A 20,786-nucleotide genomic window follows, 5' to 3' on the forward strand; every position below is an offset into this window, starting at 1 on the left:
AGGACAGGGATGACCAGGGGCCATATGGCTCTATATAGGACAGGGATGACCAGGGGCCATTATGGCTCTATATAGGGCAGGGATGGCCAGGGGCCATATGGCTCTATATAGGGCAGGGACAACCAGGGGCCATATGGCTTTATATAGGGCAGGGACGACTAGGGGCCACCAGGGGCCATATGGCTCTATATAGGGCAGGGATGACCAGGGGCCATATGGCTCTATATAGGGCAGAGACGACCAGGGGCCATATGGCTCTATATAGGGCAGGGACGACCAGGGGCCATATGGCTCTATATAGGGCAGGGACGACCAGGGGCCATATGGCTCTATATAGGGCAGGGATGATCAGGGGCCATATGGCTCTATATAGGGCAGGGATGACCTGGGGCCATATGGCTCTATATAGGACAGGGACGACCAGGGGCCATATGGCTCTATATAGGGCAGGGACGACCAGGGGCCATATGGCCCTATATAGGACAGGGGCAACCAGGGGCCATATGGCTCTATATAGGGCAGGGATTACCAGGGGCCATATGGCTCTATATAGGTCAGGGACGACCAGGGGCCATATGGCTCTATATAGGGCAGGGATGACCAGGGGCCATATGGCTCTATATAGGACAGGGACGACCAGGGGCCATATGGCTCTATACAGGGCAGGAATGACCAGGGGCCATATGGCTCTATATAGGGCAGGGACGACCAGGGGCCATATGGCGCTATACAGGGCATGGATGACCAGGGGCCATATGGCTCTATATAGGGCAGGGATGACCAGGGCCATATGGCTCTATATAGGACAGGGATGACCAGGGGCCACAGGGCTCTATATAGGACAGGGATGACCAGGGGCCACAGGGCTCTATATAGGGCAGGGACGACCAGGGGCCACAGGGCTCTATATAGGACAGGGACGACCAGGGGCCATATGGCCCTGTATAGGACAGGGGCGACCAGGGGCCATATGGCTCTATATAGGGCAGGGATGACCAGGGGCCATATGGCTCTATATAGGACAGGGACGACCAGGGGCCATATGGCTCTATACAGGGCAGGAATGACCAGGGGCCATATGGCTCTATATAGGGCAGGGGTGGCCAGGGGCCATATGGCTCTATATAGGGCAGGGACAACCAGGGGCCATATGGCTTTATATAGGGCAGGGACGACCAGGGGCCACCAGGGGCCATATGGCTCTATATAGTGCAGGGATGACCAGGGGCCATATGGCTCTATATAGGGCAGGGACGACCAGGGGCCATATGGCTCTATATAGGGCAGGGATGACCAGGAGCCATATGGCTCTATATAGGACAGGGTTGACCAGGGTCTATATGGCTCTTTATAGGGCAGGGATGGGCAACTGGAGGACAATTTCCAAAAACAAAACAATTGATTTTAAGTCAGGGTCTCAACTTACTGAGTTAGAATACTAAAACATACACATGCTGTTGTTGTACATCAGCAGTTTCTCTTGTTTTGTCAGCCACTCAATCTGCCCATGTCCGCAAAAAAATTTGGAAATTGGTAAATTAGTCTAGCCAGTTATTTAAGTAATCTTTGTCGAATTCACTCCATTCATATCACTGCAAATCTTTGCCTCTACCCTATGGAAAAATGTATGGAATTGCATTAAATTAGCTGCAAAATTGCTAATTTTTCTCTCTGCCCGTGAAAAAATGTGTAGAATTGCAGCAAACTTGTTTTAAAACAGAAACATCCATGTGTCTCCTTACTCTTTGTCTACTTCTGATGATCACAGTATAGGATACTGGTCCTGAGCAATCCTCAATGGTAGCTGGAATCCATTTAGGACCAAACCCATAGTTTTTTTTATGTGTAGACATCCTCTCCAGGTGAGAAACTTCTGAGTTTGACTCTATTGTCATGATTCTGTTATTTATTCCATTGCTTTTGTTGTATTTTCACTTTCTCGTCTGGCCTGATGAGATCCAAGATTGACCTTAACCTCCTTGACATCAGCATTTCTGCAGGTGACAACCCAGGTGTAGCTTGAGGAGTAATCCTGTAGCTAAAAACAAGAATCTTGACACCTTTGTTTCAATGCTGGGCCCTTGCATCTTCCTCATCCCCTCCTTCAAGGTCTGAACCCCACATTCTGCTAATCCGTTTGAAGATGGGTGAAAAGGGGCCGACGTTACATGCTGAATTACATTTTGTTTCATAAAAACTTGTGAATTCAGTGCTTGTAAAACAAGTAGCATTGTCACTAACCAACATTTGAGGCAATCCCATGATACTGAAGCTTTGTCTCAACTTCTCAATTGTAGCGTACAATGTTGACGTGTTCATTGGGTAAACCTCCATCCACTTTGAATGCGAATCAATCAGCACAAGGAACATTTTCTCTAGGAAAGGTCCAGCGTAGGCCACATGTAGTCGTGTCCATGGTTTTTCTGGCCATTCCCATGGATGTAATGGCGCTGTGGTGGGGTGGGGGGTGACTTCCTGTTACTCTGACAATCTGCACACCGGCTACCCTCATTTTCCACATCGTGGTCCGTCTTTGGCCACCAGATATATGACCTCACTAGGCCTTTCATTCTCGACATACCTGGATGTGACTGATGTAACAACTTCAGTAGCATACCCCACCCTTGTGGTGGGATAACTACTCTTGAACCCCACAGAACACACCTATCTACAACACTCAAGGCCAAGCTGTGAGTGTAGTAAGGCATCTGAGGCTCTGTCACTGTAGGCCATCTTTTCAGGATAAATTCATGCACTTGTGATAACGTCACATCCTTTGAAGTCCGTTTGCCTGATTTGTGTGTTCACCGATGCATCATCCAACACATCGATCATCAAGACTTGGTCATTTTCTCCTACCTGAGCGATGATTTGTGGAACGGACAGCTTACTCAGAGCATCAGCAGTCCCATGGTATCTACCTGGTTTGTAAATGATTCTGTACTCGTAGGCCCTGAGCCACGCAGTGCAACGTTGAACTCTTGGAGAGACCATGTGGTACTAGCTTTTGTTCATGGAATAGAGAGATCAGAGGCATATGGTCCGTCACAATAGTGAATGTTCTCCCGTATAAGTACTTGTGGAATCTCTGTATTCCAAATATGACAGCCAGTCGTTCCTTGTCCAGCTGAGAGTACTTTTTCTCTGCTGGCGACAACGTTCTTGACATGAACCCGATAGGTTTCTCTGCACCATTTTCCATCCCGTGTGATAGCACCACCCCCACACCATACGATGAGGCATCACACGATAAGATGAGATCTCTGTCTGCTGAGTAGTGCACTAGCACTTCAGCTGATTACAGTAACACCTTTGACTTTGCAAAAGCTTCTTCCTGTCTTTCTGACCATTTCCTTAAAGTTTGATGCAGTGGCACTAAGAGGGTAGAGAGGTTCGGGAGGGTAGAGAGGTTCGGGAGGAAGCGATTGTAATAGTTCAGTAAGCCTAGCCAGGCTTTCAGCGCTGTAACGTTTGTAAAAGCTGGAGCTTCCAAGACAGCCCTCACTTTAGCTTTGACAGTGTGTAACCCCTTGGCATCCACCTTGTGACCCAGGTACTGCACTTCATCAGCTAACAATGTACACTTGCTCCTCTTCAGCTGGAGACCGACCTCCGCCATCCTTCTCAAAAGTTTCTGAGATGCTCCTCCTTCGTGACTCCCGTGACCAGAACATCGTCGAGGTAAACCGCTACCTTGGGTATCCCCTGCAGAACTCCCTCCACGGTTCTTTGGAAGATAGCTGGTGCAGAAGACACCCTGAATGGTAAGTGTTTTATAGGTAAACATACCTCTGTGGGTGTTTATGGTCAGGTACTTCTGTGAAGCTTTAACCATTAGCACTTGCTGATATGCGTGACTCATGTCTAGTTTTGTGAACTGTTGCCCTCCGGTTAATGTTGAAAGCAAATCCTCCACTTTGGGTATAAGGTACTGCTCCAGAGAGGAAACTCTATTTACAGTCAGCTTGTAGTCACCGCATAATCTGATGGAACCATCTGGTTTTAATATGGGAACAACTGGTGCTGCCCACTCAGAGAACTTGACAGGAATAATTATATCCCCGGCTAAGAGTCTGTCAATTTCCACATCCACTTTAGGCTTCATGGCATATGGAACTGATCTTGGCCTATAGAATCTGGGACATCAGCAGCAACATGAATGGTAGCTTGGATCCCTTTTAATGTCCCTAGCTCTTCTTTGAAAACACACTTATGCTTTGAAAGCACCTTCTGCAGTGTCAATGTCTCTGTGGTGACATGTTTGATTTCATCCCACTTCATCCCATCCTTGTCACCAAATATGTAGTATCTTAAGAGGCTTCTTAGATTGATGACACCAGACACGTAAGTACATTTTAGTATTTAATTGTAACTTAGAATAACATTCCCTAATGCACCTGGCATAAGCATTCTTAGGCTTTCTCAAGCATGGTTATATATACAGTTGAAGTCGGATGTTTACATACACTTAGGTTGGAGTCATTAAAACTCATTTTTCAACCACTCCACAAATTTCTTGTTAACAAACTATAGTTTTGGCAAGTCGGAAAGGACATCTACTTTGTGCGTGACACAAGTCATTTTTCCAACAATTGTTTACATACAGATTATTTCACTTATAACTCACTGTATCACAATTCCAGTAGGTCAGAAGTTTACATACACTAAGTCGACTGTGCCTTTAAACAGCTTGGAAAATTCCAGAAAATGATGTCATGGTTTTAGAAGCTTCTGTTAGGCTAATTTACATAATTTGAGTCAATTGGAGGTGTACCTGTGGATGTATTTCAAGGCCTACATTCAAACTCAGTGCCTCTTTGCTTGACATCATGGAAAAATAAAAAAGAAATTAGTCAAGATCTCATAAAAAAAATGTGTAGACTTCCACAAGTCTGGTTCATCCTTGGGAGAAATTTCCAAACACCTGAAGGTACCATTCGTCTGTACAAAAAATAGTAAGCAAGTATAAACACCATGGGACCACACAGCCATCATACCGCTCAGGAAGAAGATGTGTTCTGTCTCCTAGAGATGAATGTACTTTGGTGAGAAAAGTGCAAATCAATCCCAGAACAACAGCAAAGGACCATGTGAAGATGCTGGAGGAAACAGGTACAAAAGTATCTATATCCACAGTAAAACGAGTCCTATATCGACATAACCTGAAAGGCCGCTCAGCAAGGAAGAAGCCACTGCTCCAAAACCGCCATAAAAAAGCCAGACTACGGTTTGCAACTGCACATGAGGACAAAGATCGTACTTTTTGGAGAAATGTCCTCTAGTCTGATGAAACAAAAATAGAACTGTTTGGCCATAATGACCATCGTTATGTTTGGAGGAAAAAGGGGGAGGCTTGCAAGCCGAAGAACACCATCCCAACCGTGAAGCACGGGGGTGGCAGCATCATGTTGTGGGGGTGCTTTGCTGCAGGAGGGACTGGTGCACTTCACAAAATAGATGGCATCATGAGGCAGGAAAATTAAGTGGTTATATTGAAGCAACATCTCAAGACATCAGTCAGGAAGTTAAGGCAAGGGCTGATTTCAAGGTTTTACTGCTAACCTACAAAGCATTACATGGGCTTGCTCCTACCTATCTTTCCGATTTGGTCCTGCCGTACATACCTACACGTACACTACGGTCACAAGACGCAGGCCTCCTAATTGTCCCTAGAATTTCTAAGCAAACGGCTGGAGGTAGGGCTTTCTCCTATAGAGCTCCATTTTTATGGAATGGTCTGCCTACCAATGTGAGAGACGCAGACTCAGTCTCAACCTTTAAGTCTTTACTGAAGACTTATCTCTTCAGTAGGTCCTATGATTAAGTATAGTCTGGCCCAGGAGTGTGAAGGTGAACGGAAAGGCTGGAGCAACGAACCGCCCTTGCTGTCTCTGGCCTTGCCGGTTCCCCTCTTTCCACTGGGATTCTCTGCCTCTAACCCTATTACAGGGGCTGAGTCACTGGCTTACTGGTGTTCTTCCATGCCGTCCATGGGAGGGGTGCGTCACTTGAGTGGGTTGAGTCACTGACGTGGTCTTCCTGTCTGGGTTGGCGCCCCCCCTTGGGTTGTGCCATGGCAGAGATCTTTGTGGGCTATACTCGGCCTTGTCTTAGGACGGTAAGTTGGTGGTTGGAGACATCCCTCTAGTGGTGTGGGGGCTGTGCTTTGGCAAAGTGGGTGGGGTTATATCCTGCCTGTTTGGCCCTGTCCGGGGGTATCATCGGATGGGGCCACAGTGTCTTCTGATCCCTCCTGTCTCAGCCTCCAGTATTTATGCTGCAGTAGTTTATGTGTCGGGGGGCTAGGGTCAGTCTGTTACATCTGGAGTATTTCTCTTGTCTTATCCGGTGTCCTGTGTGAATTTAAATATGCTCTCTCTAATTCTCTCTTTCTCTCTTTCTGTCTTTCTCTCGGAGGACCTGAGCCCTAGGACCATGCCTCAGGACTACCTGGCATGATGACTCCTTGCTGTCCCCAGTCCACCTGGCCGTGCTGCTGCTCCAGTTTCAACTGTTCTGCCTGCGGCTATGGAACCCTGACCTGTTCACCGGACGTGCTTGTTGCACCCTCGACAACTACTATGATTATTATTATTTGACCATGCTGGTCATTTATGAACATTTTAACATCTTGATCATGTTCTGTTATAATATCCACCCTGCACAGCCAGAAGAGGACTGGCCACCCCTCATAACCTGGTTCCTCTCTAGGTTTCTTCCTAGGTTTTTGCCTTTCTAGGGAGTTTTTCCTAGGGAGTTTTTCCTAGCCACCGTGCTTCTTTCACCTGCATTGCTTGCTGTTTGGGGTTTTAGGCTGGGTTTCTGTACAGCACTTTGAGATATCAGCTGATGTACGAAGGGCTATATAAATACATTTGATTTGATTTGAAAGCTTAGTCGCAAATGGGTCTTCCAAATGGACAATGACTCCAAGCATACTTCCAAAGTTGAGGCAAAATGGCTTAAGGACAACAAAGTCAAGGTTTTGGAGTGACCATCACAAAGCCCTGAACTCAATCCCATAGAAAATGTGTGGGCAGAACTGAAAAAGCATGTGCGAGCAAGGAGGCCTACAAACCTGACTCAGTTACACCAGCTCTGTCAGGAGAAATGGGCCAAAATTCACCCAACTTATTGTGGGAAGCTTGTGGAAGGTTACCCGAAATGTTTGACCCAAGTTAAACAATTTAAAGGCAATGCTACCAAGTTCCAATTGAGTGTATGTCAACTTTTGACCCACTGGGAATGTGATGAAAGAAAGAAAAGCTGAAACAAATCATTCTCTCTACTATTATTCCGACATTAAACATTCTTAAAATAAAGTGGTAATCCTAACTGACCTAAGACAGTGAATTTTTACTAGGATTAAATGTCAGGAATTGTGAAAAACTGAGTTTAAATGTATTTGGCTAAGGTGTATGTTAACTTCCGACTTCAACAGGAGCAGACATAGAAAACAGCTACGGAAATCGGAAAGCAAACCACTGTCTTGAGTCAATACTGCCATCTATTGGTAAACATAAATATACCAGGTTACTGCAGTTAGTCACGCTCACTCAGATATCACTGCAAACATTTCTCTCCGCCCTGTTCCAAAATGTGTAGAGTTGCAGGAAACAAAACTGCCGATGTGCCCTTAAGCAAGGCACTAAACCTGAATTTGCTCTTGGGACGCAGTACTGCTATGGCTGACCCAGTAAAACAACACATTTCACTGCACATATTTGGTGTAACTGACAATGAAAATATATTTTAAACTCACCTGGTATCCGGCCAGTAGTTTGCTCCTCCAGTGTGCCTGGGGCATGTCGTGGATTGGTCTTAACCCTGACCCTAACTCACCTGGTATCCAGCCAGTAGTTTGCTCCTCCAGTGTGCCTGGGGCATGTCGTGGATGGGTCTTAATCCTGACCCTAACTCACCTGGTACCCAGCCAGTAGTTTGCTCCTCCAGTGTGCCTGGGGCATGTCGTGGATGGAGAGGCGCAGGTTGTGGTAGCTGTCTTTAAACAGCAGGACGTGGGGCTCATCAATCAGACGACCTCCTAGCTGTCTCTCCATCTGCATCACCTCCTAGACAGAGAGAGAGAGAGGCAGAGAGAGAGAGAGAGACAGACAGACAGACAGACAGACAGACAGACAGACAGACAGACAGACAGACAGACAGACAGACAGACAGACAGACAGACAGACAGACAGACAGACAGACAGACAGACAGAGAGAGCGAGAGAGACACAGAGAGAGACACAGAGAGAGACACAGAGAGAGACACAGAGAGAGAATCAGAAGGAGGAAGGGAGGCACACACACACTCATGGGTGCCTGACTTAGTCTGAAAGGGGGGGGGGGTGAAAAAGCTCAGTAGGGGGCAGTGCAGTTCTACACAGTTTCTGAACAGGGGAAATAATTTTTCTCAAGTTTTATTATAATAAATTACATTGAAAAAGTGTTTTAATAACTAGATTACTAATCTACTCCCTTCCCTGACAATCCCACCCATAGTGATCGATTGACAGGTCTGAAACACTACCACCCTGTGACTCTCACTAATATCCTGCTCCTCCCCTGGCAATCCCACCCACAGTGATCGATTGACAGGCCAAACTGTTAAGAATGTGGCCAGGATAAAGCATGACAATGAGGAAATGAAATCGAAAAAATGGGAGGAATAATATTGTTTTACCCAATAAGGATTTTGAATTTGAATGGTGTACTTTAGTAGGTTAAGAAAAAGCTAAATTAAATTGCACATTTAAGTTTTCATCTCCTTTTTTTGTGTCAAATAATGCAATCCCAGTAATGCAGCACAATTACACGTAAACTTTGATTGATTTATCTTCTAGCAAATGTTCTTACAAAGGTAGTGTTATCTGCAAGGGCATTGAACAAGAACTGTCCATTTGAAAAATGCAAACTGGAGTTTTGCACTTAAATCTGGTCATTGATTATGTGCTCATGAAAATAGTATTGCAAACGTATTATTATTTTACCATTATCTTTGTCACATTAGATTTTTTTGGAGGTCAGCTATAGAAAGTCTATAGAAAGTCTATAGAAAGTCTATAGAAAGTCTTGGATGTGTTACAAAGTAAAATTGATTTAATTGACACTTTTTTTGTCAACAATTTACACAAAATGCTCTGTAATTTCAAAGTGGAAGAAAAATGTTCTTTGTTTTTTTATGATTAATGAAGAATAATGAAGAATAATATATTTTGATGAGTATTCACACCCCGGAATCAATACATGTTAGAATCTCCTTTGGCAGAGGTTACAGCTGTGAGTCTTTCTGGGCAAATCTCTATGAGCTTTGCACATCTGGATTGTGCAATATTTGCCCATTATTCATTTCAGATTTTCAAGCAGATTTAAGTCATAAGCACTGTAAATCCATAAATTGCGACCTCGAATCTGCAAAAGAAAGAATAACATGTAGCTCTGGGAATATGGGTCACATTTGAACAGTTTGGGCTATAGCAGGTAATATGGGCCATATTTGAACAGTTTGGCCTATAGTAGGTAATATGGGCCATATTTGAACAGTTTGGGCTATAGCAGGTAATATGGGCCATATTTGAACAGTTTGGCCTATAGCAGGGGTCTCCAACCTTTTCTTTCATAAAGGCAAACTTCTCATATACAGCCTGCATGTTGTAGGCTGGATTTTTTACATGTATTTTTTTTACCTTTATTTAACAAGGCAAGTCAGTGAAGAACAAATTCTTATTTTCAATGACAGCCTCGGTTACAAGTCCAATGCTCTAACCACTAGGCTACCTGCCACATGTTATGAATATGAACAAATAACACAATTGCATATATCATATAACTGCGTTTTGGTTCTTAAAACCACACATTTATAAAATAAAAAATCATTCTACCTTGAGAATCTTACCAATTTTAGAATAAAGAGAAAATAAAAGGGTTTTTCATTTGAACAAAGGACTAGGCTACTAAATATCAATAATTGTTTAAATTGTCATTCTGTTTGATAGTGACCTTCTGAACAGCAGCCACAGTGAGTAGTCTACATATTGACAACACATCGTGAAGAAGCAGAATAATCATAAGAAATATGAAGAATAACAAAAGTGTAGTTTCAGCAAGCACACTAATTGACCGTTCCACTTTTCCTCCAACGTTTAATTTTTTTGGGGCGCTGTTGTTTGAAGCACCGTCACCCTAAACATTTTTCAAATTAACTTGTCTCCGCAGCATACATATTTGATGCAAAGAGGGCGGAAATTGCTTATTTGGTCGATATTACTCACCAAACCAAGCAGAGCTGTTTTATTGAGATACAAATATCCTGTGTTTTTTTTCTGCATACAGACATGGTTACATTATAACCTGGAAGAGGTTACAGTGTATATGGTGTTTAACATACAGACACAGCTTGGTTACATTATAACCTGGAAGAGGCTACAGTGTATATGGTGTTCAGACAGGACTGTTACTTTTGGAACCTGTCCGGTGGAATTTGGGAAACCAGATAGCAAAAAGCAGAATGGTGATAAATGCCTGTAAACAGTTTTTGGTGAGGAACATTATTTCACAATTTTAATTATGGAATATTAGTCCTACTGATTATTTCTCACTATCTACTAGTGAGCTATTCATTGACAGCCCTCGAGAATACTCATTGACAGCTGTTGAGGATACTCATTGACAGCCCTCGAGAATACTCATTGACAGCCGTCGAGAATACTCATTAACAGCCTTCGAGAATACTCATTGACAGCCCTCGAGAATACTCATTGACAGCCGTCGAGAATACTCATTGACAGCCGTCGAGAATACTCATTGACAGCCGTCGAGAATACTCATTGACAGCCGTCGAGAATACTCATTGACAGCCGTCGAGAATACTCATTGACAGCCCTCGAGAATACTCATTGACAGCCCTCGAGAATACTCATTGACAGCCGTCGAGAATACTCATTGACAGCCGTCGAGAATACTCATTGACAGCCCTCGAGAATACTCATTGACAGCCCTCGAGAATACTCATTGACAGCCCTCGAGAATACTCATTGACAACCCTCGAGCTATTCATTGACAGCCCACTAGCTACCTGACATGCATTCTTTGTAGGCTGTTGGAAGGCTACTCAGAGTCAGTGGGAGAATCTCAATTGCAAAAACCTCACGTCCTCTCGCCTCTTTCCTCGCCTCCTTTTAAAAACCAATTGGAGGAAAAGGTCAGAGGGGAGGGAGTCCGAGAAGACCAATGAGTTTTGAGAAGGAGGCGATGAAAGAGGACATGAGGAGTATGCAAAGAGATTCTCCCTCAGAGTCAGAGCTGCAGTACAGATCGGCCTAATCAGACATGGCTTTCTCATCATGGTTCTGACAGGCAAAGGGAAATGATACAATTAATTTGTTCATGGTACACGCAGCTCAAATGATATGTAACAACACCATCAGACCAACACCATCAGACCAACACCATCAACACCATCAGACCAACACCATCAGACCATCACCATCAGACCAATACCATCAACACCATCAGACCAACACCATCAGACCAACACCATCAGACCAACACCATCAACACCATCAGACCTATACCATCAGACCAACACCATCAGACCAGCACCATCAGACCAACACCATCAACACCATCAGACCAACACCATCAGACCAACACCATCAACACCATCAGACCAATACCAATACCATCAGACCAACACCATCAGACCAATACCATCAACACCATCAGACCAACACCATCAACACCATCAACACCATCAGACCAACACCATCAGACCAACACCATCAACACCATCAGACCAACACCATCAACACCATCAGACCAATACCATCAACACCATCAGACCAATACCATCAACACCATCAGACCAACACCATCAACACCATCAGACCAACACCATCAACACCATCAGACCAACACCATCAGACCAACACCATCAACACCATCAGATCAACACCATCATACCAGCACCATCAGACCAACACCATCAGACCAACACCATCAGACCAACACCATCAACACCATCAGACCAACACCATCAGACCAATACCATCAACACCATCAGACCAACACCATCAACACCATCAGATCAACACCATCATACCAACACCATCAGACCAACACCATCAACACCATCAGATCAACACCATCATACCAGCATCATCAGACCAACACCATCAACACCATCAGACCAACACCATCAGACCAACACCATCAGACCAACACCATCAGACCAATACCATCAACACCATCAGACCAACACCATCAGATCAACACCATCAGATCAACACCATCAGACCAACACCATCAGACCAACACCATCAACACAACACCATCAGACCAACACCATCAACACCATCAGACCAATACCATCAACACCATCAGACCAACACCATCAACACCATCAGATCAACACCATCAGACCAACACCATCAGACCAACACCATCAACACCATCAGACCAACACCATCAGACCAGCACCATCAGATCAACACCATCAGACTCACTCACTCACTCACTCACTCACTCACTCACTCATTCACTCACACACATCTTAGGTAGATGGGGCCACTACGTGAAGCCACAGCAGGTCGGCTCACGTTGTCTTAACATTCCTTTAAAGTCACGGCAAGGTTATATCCCCTGCATCTCTGTGTGTCTGTGCTCCGGCCTCCTAAGGATTACATTAGCATGCTAATACAGAAGTCTCCCTCCCTCTCTCTGCTACCTCCTTCCCTCCCCTGTCCCTCCCTCCTTCCCTCCCCTGTCCCTCCCTTCCTCGCTCCCTCCCTCCCAATTTCTGCTACCTCCCTCCCTCCCTATTTCTGTTACCTCCCTCCCTCCCTCCCTTCATCTCTTCTACCTGTTCTATGATGATGAAGTCACCACTGTAACCATTAGACTCCTGCTTATTGTCCCCGCATGGCAGAACTCGTTAATTTCATTTTTGTTTTTGTGCCAGTACAGATTTGTAAATGCATGCTTATTATTTTAATCTCAGTGGGACGGGAGTAGAGAGCCATTTGTTGCCGCCTCACACACCATCTGGAGGGAGGGGATATTATCCACTGACTTTAGTGTGTGTGTGTGAGGTTTGAGGTGTGTGTGTGTGTGTGTGTGTGTGTGTGTGTGTGTGTGTGTGTGTGTGTGTGTGTGTGTGTGTGTGTGTGTGTGTGTGTCTGAATGTGTTGAGTGTCTGCTAAATGACGTAAATGTAAATACTGTATCTGCTGACTGAAGATGTGCTGATTGAGCCCTTTATTCTGAAACAGGTGAACGTTCGACACAACATGCTCAAGATCAAAACAACTCGCAGTGTTAGAGGCGTCACTACAGACCCGGGTTCGTTCCCGGGCTGTGTCACAACCGGCCTAGCGTCATCCGGGTAAGGGGAGGGTTTGGCCGGCGGGGCTTTACTTGGCTCATCGCGCTCTAGCGACTCCATGTGGCGCGCCGGGGGCCTGCAAGCTGACAATAGTCGTCAGTTGATCGGTGTTTCCTCCGACATATTGGTGCGGCTGGCTTCCGGATTAAGTGGGCGGGTGTTAAGAAGTGCGGCTTGGCGGGTCATGTTTCGGAGGACACATGACTCGACCTTTGCCTCTCGAGGCCGTTGGTGAGTTGCAGCAATGACAATTGGGGAGAAAAAGCAGGTAAAATACACAAAATACAAAAATAAATTGGACAACGCCCATGTACCCCCCTCTAGTACATGCCTAATATAAATATTACTATTAAACATCACTAACTAGGAGATATATAACATATAAATATTACTATTAAATTAGTTCTTAGTAAGGAAGAAAGGGCAAAGTGAAACGGCCGTTGTAGGAAGTGGACCAAGGCGCAGCGGGTTGAGTGCTCATTATAACTTTATTAGAACACTTACTAAACAAAACAAGAAAAACGAACGGACGGCAAACAGTAATGCAGGCTACACACAGCTATGCAAAAAAAAAAAATCCCACAATACCCATAACAAACACACCCCTATATATAGGACCTTCAATCAGAGGCAACGAGAAACAGCTGCCTCCAATTGAAGGCACAATCCCAATTAACTAAACATAGAACTAAACACCCTAGATTAGACATAGAAATACACAACATAGAACCTAACCAAAAACCCCAGACTAATCTAAACAAACACCCCTCTCCAAAACACATAAACCAACAAACCCTGAACCACATAAAACAAACACCCCCTGCCACGTCCTGACCAAACTATAATAACAAATAACCCCTTTACTGGTCAGGACGTGACACAAAGCTTCTGATCAGAGGAATAACAGTCAGAGGAAAACATGTTGTGTTCAAAGAGAATAATCTGTTCAGTTTGAAGTCGCGCATGGCTGACCAGAACTCCATTCAGGTTACAATTAAAGAACTACCTGAATCAGCAGATGGTAGTGTTGTAACTGAGTTCCTGGCTAAAGCTGGATGTAAGGCAGTGGGGAGAGTGATGAGACGCATGATAAGATACAAAGGTGAACTCACAATCTACTCCAATGGAGATGGTTTTGTATATGTTGAAGCAGCACCCATCATTCCTATAATACGGTGTGTAAAGATGGGCCCTCAATGAATCAAAATATTTTATGTTGGACAAGGTTCTGCGCATTGACAGAACTGGCTGAGACAATCTCATGCTAGAGGGGATGTCAGGAGATTGTAGAGTACAGTTCTACTATACTGGACAAAATAAGGTGCATAGAGGAAAGGTTTTCACACTATGTGCAGGACAACAATCCTTTCCCCATGAGTAGGGTAGACGTATCACATATCTCAACTGAAATGACTGAACGTGAGACTTGAGGTTGAAGAGGATAATTCCTCGGCTCCCAAGGACAAAGACGGAATGAAACATTGAAGTTGGTACCTGGTGAGCCAGAGTCTGCGATAGTGACCTCTCATTCCAAGAAAAAAAAACAAGAAGAAGAACAAGAGGAAAAATGCTAGAAATGAAGCTGGGAAAGTGGCTCCTGAGACCAGAGACAATCATAACCCAATAGAAAACCTTGAGGTTAATAAGAGATCCCGAAGGTGGTGCAACTCACTGGGGAATACAAAAGAAGGTAGCCAAACATCAATGCTGGGCTTCATTCAAACAATCCGGAATCAACGTTCACCCAGGGTACCAAGCTCCCTATCAGAATCTGGAGTTAGGTCACCTGCAGGAAAAAAAGGCTGATATGGAGAATGTAATTCTGGGAGAAGTGGAGAAAAGTCCCCCTAATTAGCCATCCAGACCCGAAATCATTGATAAAGGATTGGAATAATCTATATTTGAGTAACCAATATTATCTGTGCCAATGACATGTAATGTATGGGGCTGAATGTCTTCCTCTCCCCTCATATGATTCTCACCATTATTGGATTATATCGACCACCAGCATCTGATATCTCGTTTTATGACCATCTAAATGCCATGCTAATAATGATTGGCCCCTTTTTTTTCAATTTTCACCTACAATGACATACACAAATCTAACTGCCTGTAGCTCAGGACCTGAAGCAAAGATATGTATATTCTTGGAACCATTTGAAAGGAAATACTTTTAAGTTTAGGGAAATGTGAAAGGAATATAGTAGAATATAACACAATAGATCTGGTAAAAGACAATACAAAGAAAAAAAACAACTTTTCTTTTTGTATTTTTTTGTACCATCATCTTGGAAATGCAAGAGAAAGGCCACAATGTATTATTCCAGCCAGGTGCAATTTAGATTTTGGCCACTAGATGGAGTCAATGTATGTGCAAAGTTTTAGACTGATCCAATGAACCATTGCATTTCTGTTCAAAATGTTGTATCAAGACTGTCCAAATGTGCCTCATTTGATTATTATTAACTTTTTATGTTCAAAATTGTTCACTCTCCTCAAACAATAGCATGTTGTCCGGACCTCTGGCAGTCTCTATGGGGGTGCCACAGGGTTCAATTCTCAGGCCGACTCTTTTCTCTGTATATATCAATGATGTCGCTCTTGTTGCTGGTGATGCTCTGATCCATCTCTACGCAGACGACACCATTCTGTATACATCTGGCCCTTCTTTGGACAATGTGCTAACAAACCTCCAAACGAGCTTCAACGCCATACAACTCTCCTTCCGTGGCCTCCAACTACTTTTAAATGCAAGTAAAACTAAATGCATGCTCTTCAACCGATTGCTGCCCACACCCTCCCACCTGACTAGCATCACTACTCTGGACGGTTCTGACTTAGAATATGTGGACAACTACAAATACCTAGGTGTCTGGTTAGACTGTAAACTCTCCTTCAAGACTTACATTAAGCATCTCCAATCCAAAATTAAATCTAGAATCAGCTTCCTATTTCGCAACAAAGCCTCCTTCACTCATGCCGCCAAACATACCCTCGTAAAACTGACTATCCTACCAATCCTAGACTTCAGCGATGTCATTTACAAAATAACCTCCAACACTCTACTCAGCAAACTGGATGTAGTCTATCACAGTGCCATCCGTTTTGTCACCAAAGCCCCATATACTACTCACCACTGTGACCTGTATGCTCTCGAAGGCTGGCCCTCGCTTCACATTCGTCGCCAAACCCACTGGCTCCAGGTCATCTATAAGTCTTTACTAGGTAAAGTCCTGCCTTATTTCAGCTCACTGGTCACCATAGCAGCACCCACCCGTAGCACGCGCTCCAGCAGGTATATTGCACTGGTCATCCCCAAAGCTGTTATCTGTTAACTCTCTATCTATCTGTTAACGCTCTATCTGTTACTGTTAACTCTCTATCTATCTGTTAACTCTCTATCTATGTCACGTCCTGACCAGTAAAGGGGTTATTGGTTATTGTAGTTTGGTCAGGACGTGGCAGGGGTGTGTTTGTTTAGAGTGTTTCGGGGTTTGTTGGGCTATGTTCTGTTTTGAGAGGGGTGTTTGTTTAGAGTGTTTCGGGGTTTGTTGGGCTATGTTCTATGTTAGTATATTTCTATGTTTATCTAGTATGTCTAGTTCTATGTTTAGTTTATGGGGTTGACCTTCAATTGGAAGCAGCTGCTCCTAGTTGCTTCTTATTGAAGGTCCTATTTAAGAGGGGTGTTTTTCTGTGGGATTTTGTGGGTTGTTGTCTCCTGTTTTGTGTCTGTGCACCTGACAGGACTGTTTAGTGTCGTTCGTTGTTTTATATACGTTTTTCCTTTTAAATAAAAATAAGAAGATGAGTATACACATTCCCACTGCACCTTGGTCCAATCCTTACGACAAACGTGACAATCTATCTGTTACTGTTAACTCTCTATCTAACTGTTAACTCTCTATCTAACTGTTACTGTTAACTCTCTATCTAACTGTTACTGTCAACTCTATCTAACTGTTAACTCTCTATCTATCTGTTAACGCTCTATCTCTATCTAACTGTTACTGTTAACTCTCTATCTATCTGTTACTGTTATCTCTCTATCTAACTGTTAACTCTCTATCTATCTAACTTTTAACTCTCTATCTATCTGTTACTGTTATCTCTCTATCTATCTGTTACTGTTAACTCTCTATCTAACTGTTACTGTTAACTCTCTATCTCTATCTAACTGTTACTGTTAACTCTCAATCTGAATTTCCGCCTGACTGACGTGCCCAAAGGAAACTTCCTGTTACTCAGGCCCAGAAGCATATAATTGTTACCATTGGAGAGAAAACACTTTGAAGTTTGTAGAAATGTTAAAATAATGTAGGAGACTATAACACAATAGATATGGTAGGAGAATATCCAAAGAAAAACCAACTGGATTTTTTTTTTGAGAGCCCATGCTCTTCCATTAGAATGTATAAGGACAAAGTTAAATCCAGCTCCCAGATTGCAATTCCTATGGCTTCCACTAGATGTCAACAGTCTTTGTTCAAGGTTTTCAGGCTTGTTTCTTCCCAAACGAGGAAGAATTTTGAGTTTTAGTACTGAGAGTCAGAGTTGGAAATCAGTCTGTGGGCGTGTGACAGAGGACGCGCACCTGCTAATTTTGCTTTTCTATTGAACATACTTCTTTCTGTATGAAATATTATAGTTTAATTACATTTTAGGGTACCTGAGGATTGAATATAAACCTAGTTTGACTTGTTTTAACAAAGTTTAGCGGTAGCTTTTTGGATTCCTTTCTCTGCATGTTGAACGAGTGGATTACTCAAATCGATGGCGCCAACTAAACAGATTTTTTGGGATATAAAGAAGGATTTTATCTAACAAAATGACACTCCATGTTATAGCTGGGTCCCTTTGGATGACAAATCAGAGGAAGATTTTCAAAAAGTAAGTGAATATTTAATCGCTATTTGTGATTTTATGAAGCTTGTGCTGGTTGAAAAATATTGTTATGTGGGGCGCCGTCCTCAAACAATCGCATGGCATGCTTTCGCTGTAAAGCCTATTGTAAATCGGACAATGCAGTTACATTAACAAGAATTTAAGCTTTTAACCGATACAAGACACGTGTACGTACCTAAATGTTTAATATCCATCATTTTTATGATTATTTATTAGAATTATTTACTCCAATTTCACCGGAAGTTGTCGACAGGTGTCCCGCTAGCCTTATTAAAATAGAGAGTTAACAGATCAGATAATGTCTAATGAGAAGTGGGTGTCTTCATCATCAAAGAGACTGAGGTCTGATATGAGTTAAATGAACTTTAATGAGTTTAAGTGGGTCTAAGTGAGTATAATGAGTTAATGGCCAGCAGCACCATCATGTGATGGATTAGAGACAACCTCCTCTATTACGGGTTTCACTGAAAGAGAGAAGCACACACACACACACACACACACACACACACACACACACACACACACACACACACACACACACACACACACACACACACACACACACTGAGAAGACTGCTGTATTTCAGTGTGAGGGGGCAGTTAACCCACTTCCTAAACACAATAATTATCCTCTAGCAGAGGGTAGCACACACACACACACACACAAACACACACACACACACACACACACACACACTACACACACACACTCTAACACACACACTCTACACACACACACAAGTAATTTTTCCAACAATTGTTTACAGACAGATTATTTCACTTATAATTCACTGTATCACAATTCCAGTCGGTCAGAAGTTTACATACACTAAGTTGACTGTGCCTTTAAACAGCTTGGAAAATTCCAGAAAATTATGTCATGGCTTTAGAAGCTTCTGATTGGCTAATTGACATCATTTGAGTCAATTGGAGGTATACCTGTGGATGTATTTCAAGGCCTACCTTCAAACTCAGTGCCTCTTTGCTTGACATCATGGGAAAATCAAAAGAAATCGGCCGAGACCTCAGAAAAAAAATTGTAGACCTCCACAAGTCTGGTTCATCATTGGGAGCAATTTCCAAATGCCTGAAGGTACCATGTTCATCTGTACAAACAATAGTACACAAGTATAAACACCATGGGACCATACAGCCGTCATACCGCTCAGGAAGGAGAAGCGTTCTGTCTCCTAGAGATGAACATACTTTGGTGAGAAAAGTGCAAATCAATCCCAGAACAACAGCGAAGGACCTTGTGAAGTTGCTGGAGGAAACAGGTACAGAAGTATCTATACCCACAGTAAAACGAGTCCTATAGCAAAATGCCATGATAGGCCGCTCAGCAAGGAAGATGCCACTACTCCAAAACCGCCATAAAAAAGCCAGACTACGGTTTGCAACTGCACATGGGAACAAAGATCGTACTTTTTGGAGAAATGTCCTCTGGTCTGATGACACAAAAAATAGAACTCTTTGGCCATAATGACCATCGTTATGTTTGTCGAAAAAAGGGGAGACTTGCAAGCTGAAGAACACCATCCCAATCGTGAAGCACAGGGGTGGCAGCATCAGGTTTTGGGGGTGCATTGCTGCAGGAGGGTCTGGTGCACTTCACAAAATAGATGGCATCATGAGGCGGGAAAATTAAGTGGATATATTGAAGCAACATCTCAAGACATCAGTCAGAAAGTTAAAGCTTGGTCGCAAATGGGTCTTCCAAATGGACAATGACCCCAAGCATACTTCCAAAGCTGTGGCAAAATGGCTTAAAGGACAACACAGTCAAGGTATTGGAGTGGCCATCGCAAAGCCCTGACCTCAATCCTATGGAAAAGTTGTGGGCAGAACTGAAAAAGCGTGTGCGAGCAAAAAGGCCTACAAACCTGACTCAGTTACACCAGCTCTGTCAGGAGGAATGGGCCAACATTCACCCAACTTATTGTGGGAAGCTTGTGGAAGGCTGCCCGAAACGTTTGATCCAAGTTAAACAATTTAAAGGCAATGCTACCAGATACTAATTGAGTGTATGTAAACTTCTGACTCACTGGGAATGTGATGAAAGAAATAAAAGCTGAAATAAATCATTCTCTCTACTATTATTCTGACTTTTCACATTCTTAAAATAAAGTGGTGATCCTAGCTGACCTAAGACAGGGAATTTTTACTAGGATTAAATGTCAGGGATTGTGAAAAACTGAGTTTAAATGTATTTGGCTAAGGTGTATGTAAACTTCTGACTTCAACTGTACATATATATATATGTATGTATATTGGGGTGGCAGGTAGCCTAGTGGTTAGAGCGTTGGGCCAGTAACCGAAAGGTTGCTAGCTACTACACACATTGTAGTATTGTACATGTTATATTGTAAACATGTCATATTAACTAATAATGTAATCATGTTTCATATGATGTGTTGTTTTAGTTCTGACGTGTTGTTTTAGTTCTGATGTGTTGTTTCAGTTCTGATGTGTTGTTTTAGTTAGGATGTGTTGTTTTAGT

The 20,786-nt window shown here is 43.3% G+C and overlaps 1 protein-coding gene across 1 annotated transcript in view; it reads right to left on the reverse strand.

The window, feature by feature from the left end:
* Positions 1-20,786, reverse strand: part of LOC115205773 (netrin receptor UNC5A) — a 231,584-nt gene that overhangs the window by 27,539 nt on the left and 183,259 nt on the right. The window contains exon 8 of the mRNA XM_029772088.1: positions 7,923-8,072. Coding sequence (XP_029627948.1) covers positions 7,923-8,072 — 150 coding nt within the window. The remainder of the gene's footprint in view (positions 1-7,922; positions 8,073-20,786) is intronic.

The sequence above is a fragment of the Salmo trutta genome, chromosome 13 (assembly GCF_901001165.1).
Source record: "Salmo trutta chromosome 13, fSalTru1.1, whole genome shotgun sequence".
In the NCBI taxonomy this organism is placed as follows: domain Eukaryota; kingdom Metazoa; phylum Chordata; class Actinopteri; order Salmoniformes; family Salmonidae; genus Salmo; species Salmo trutta.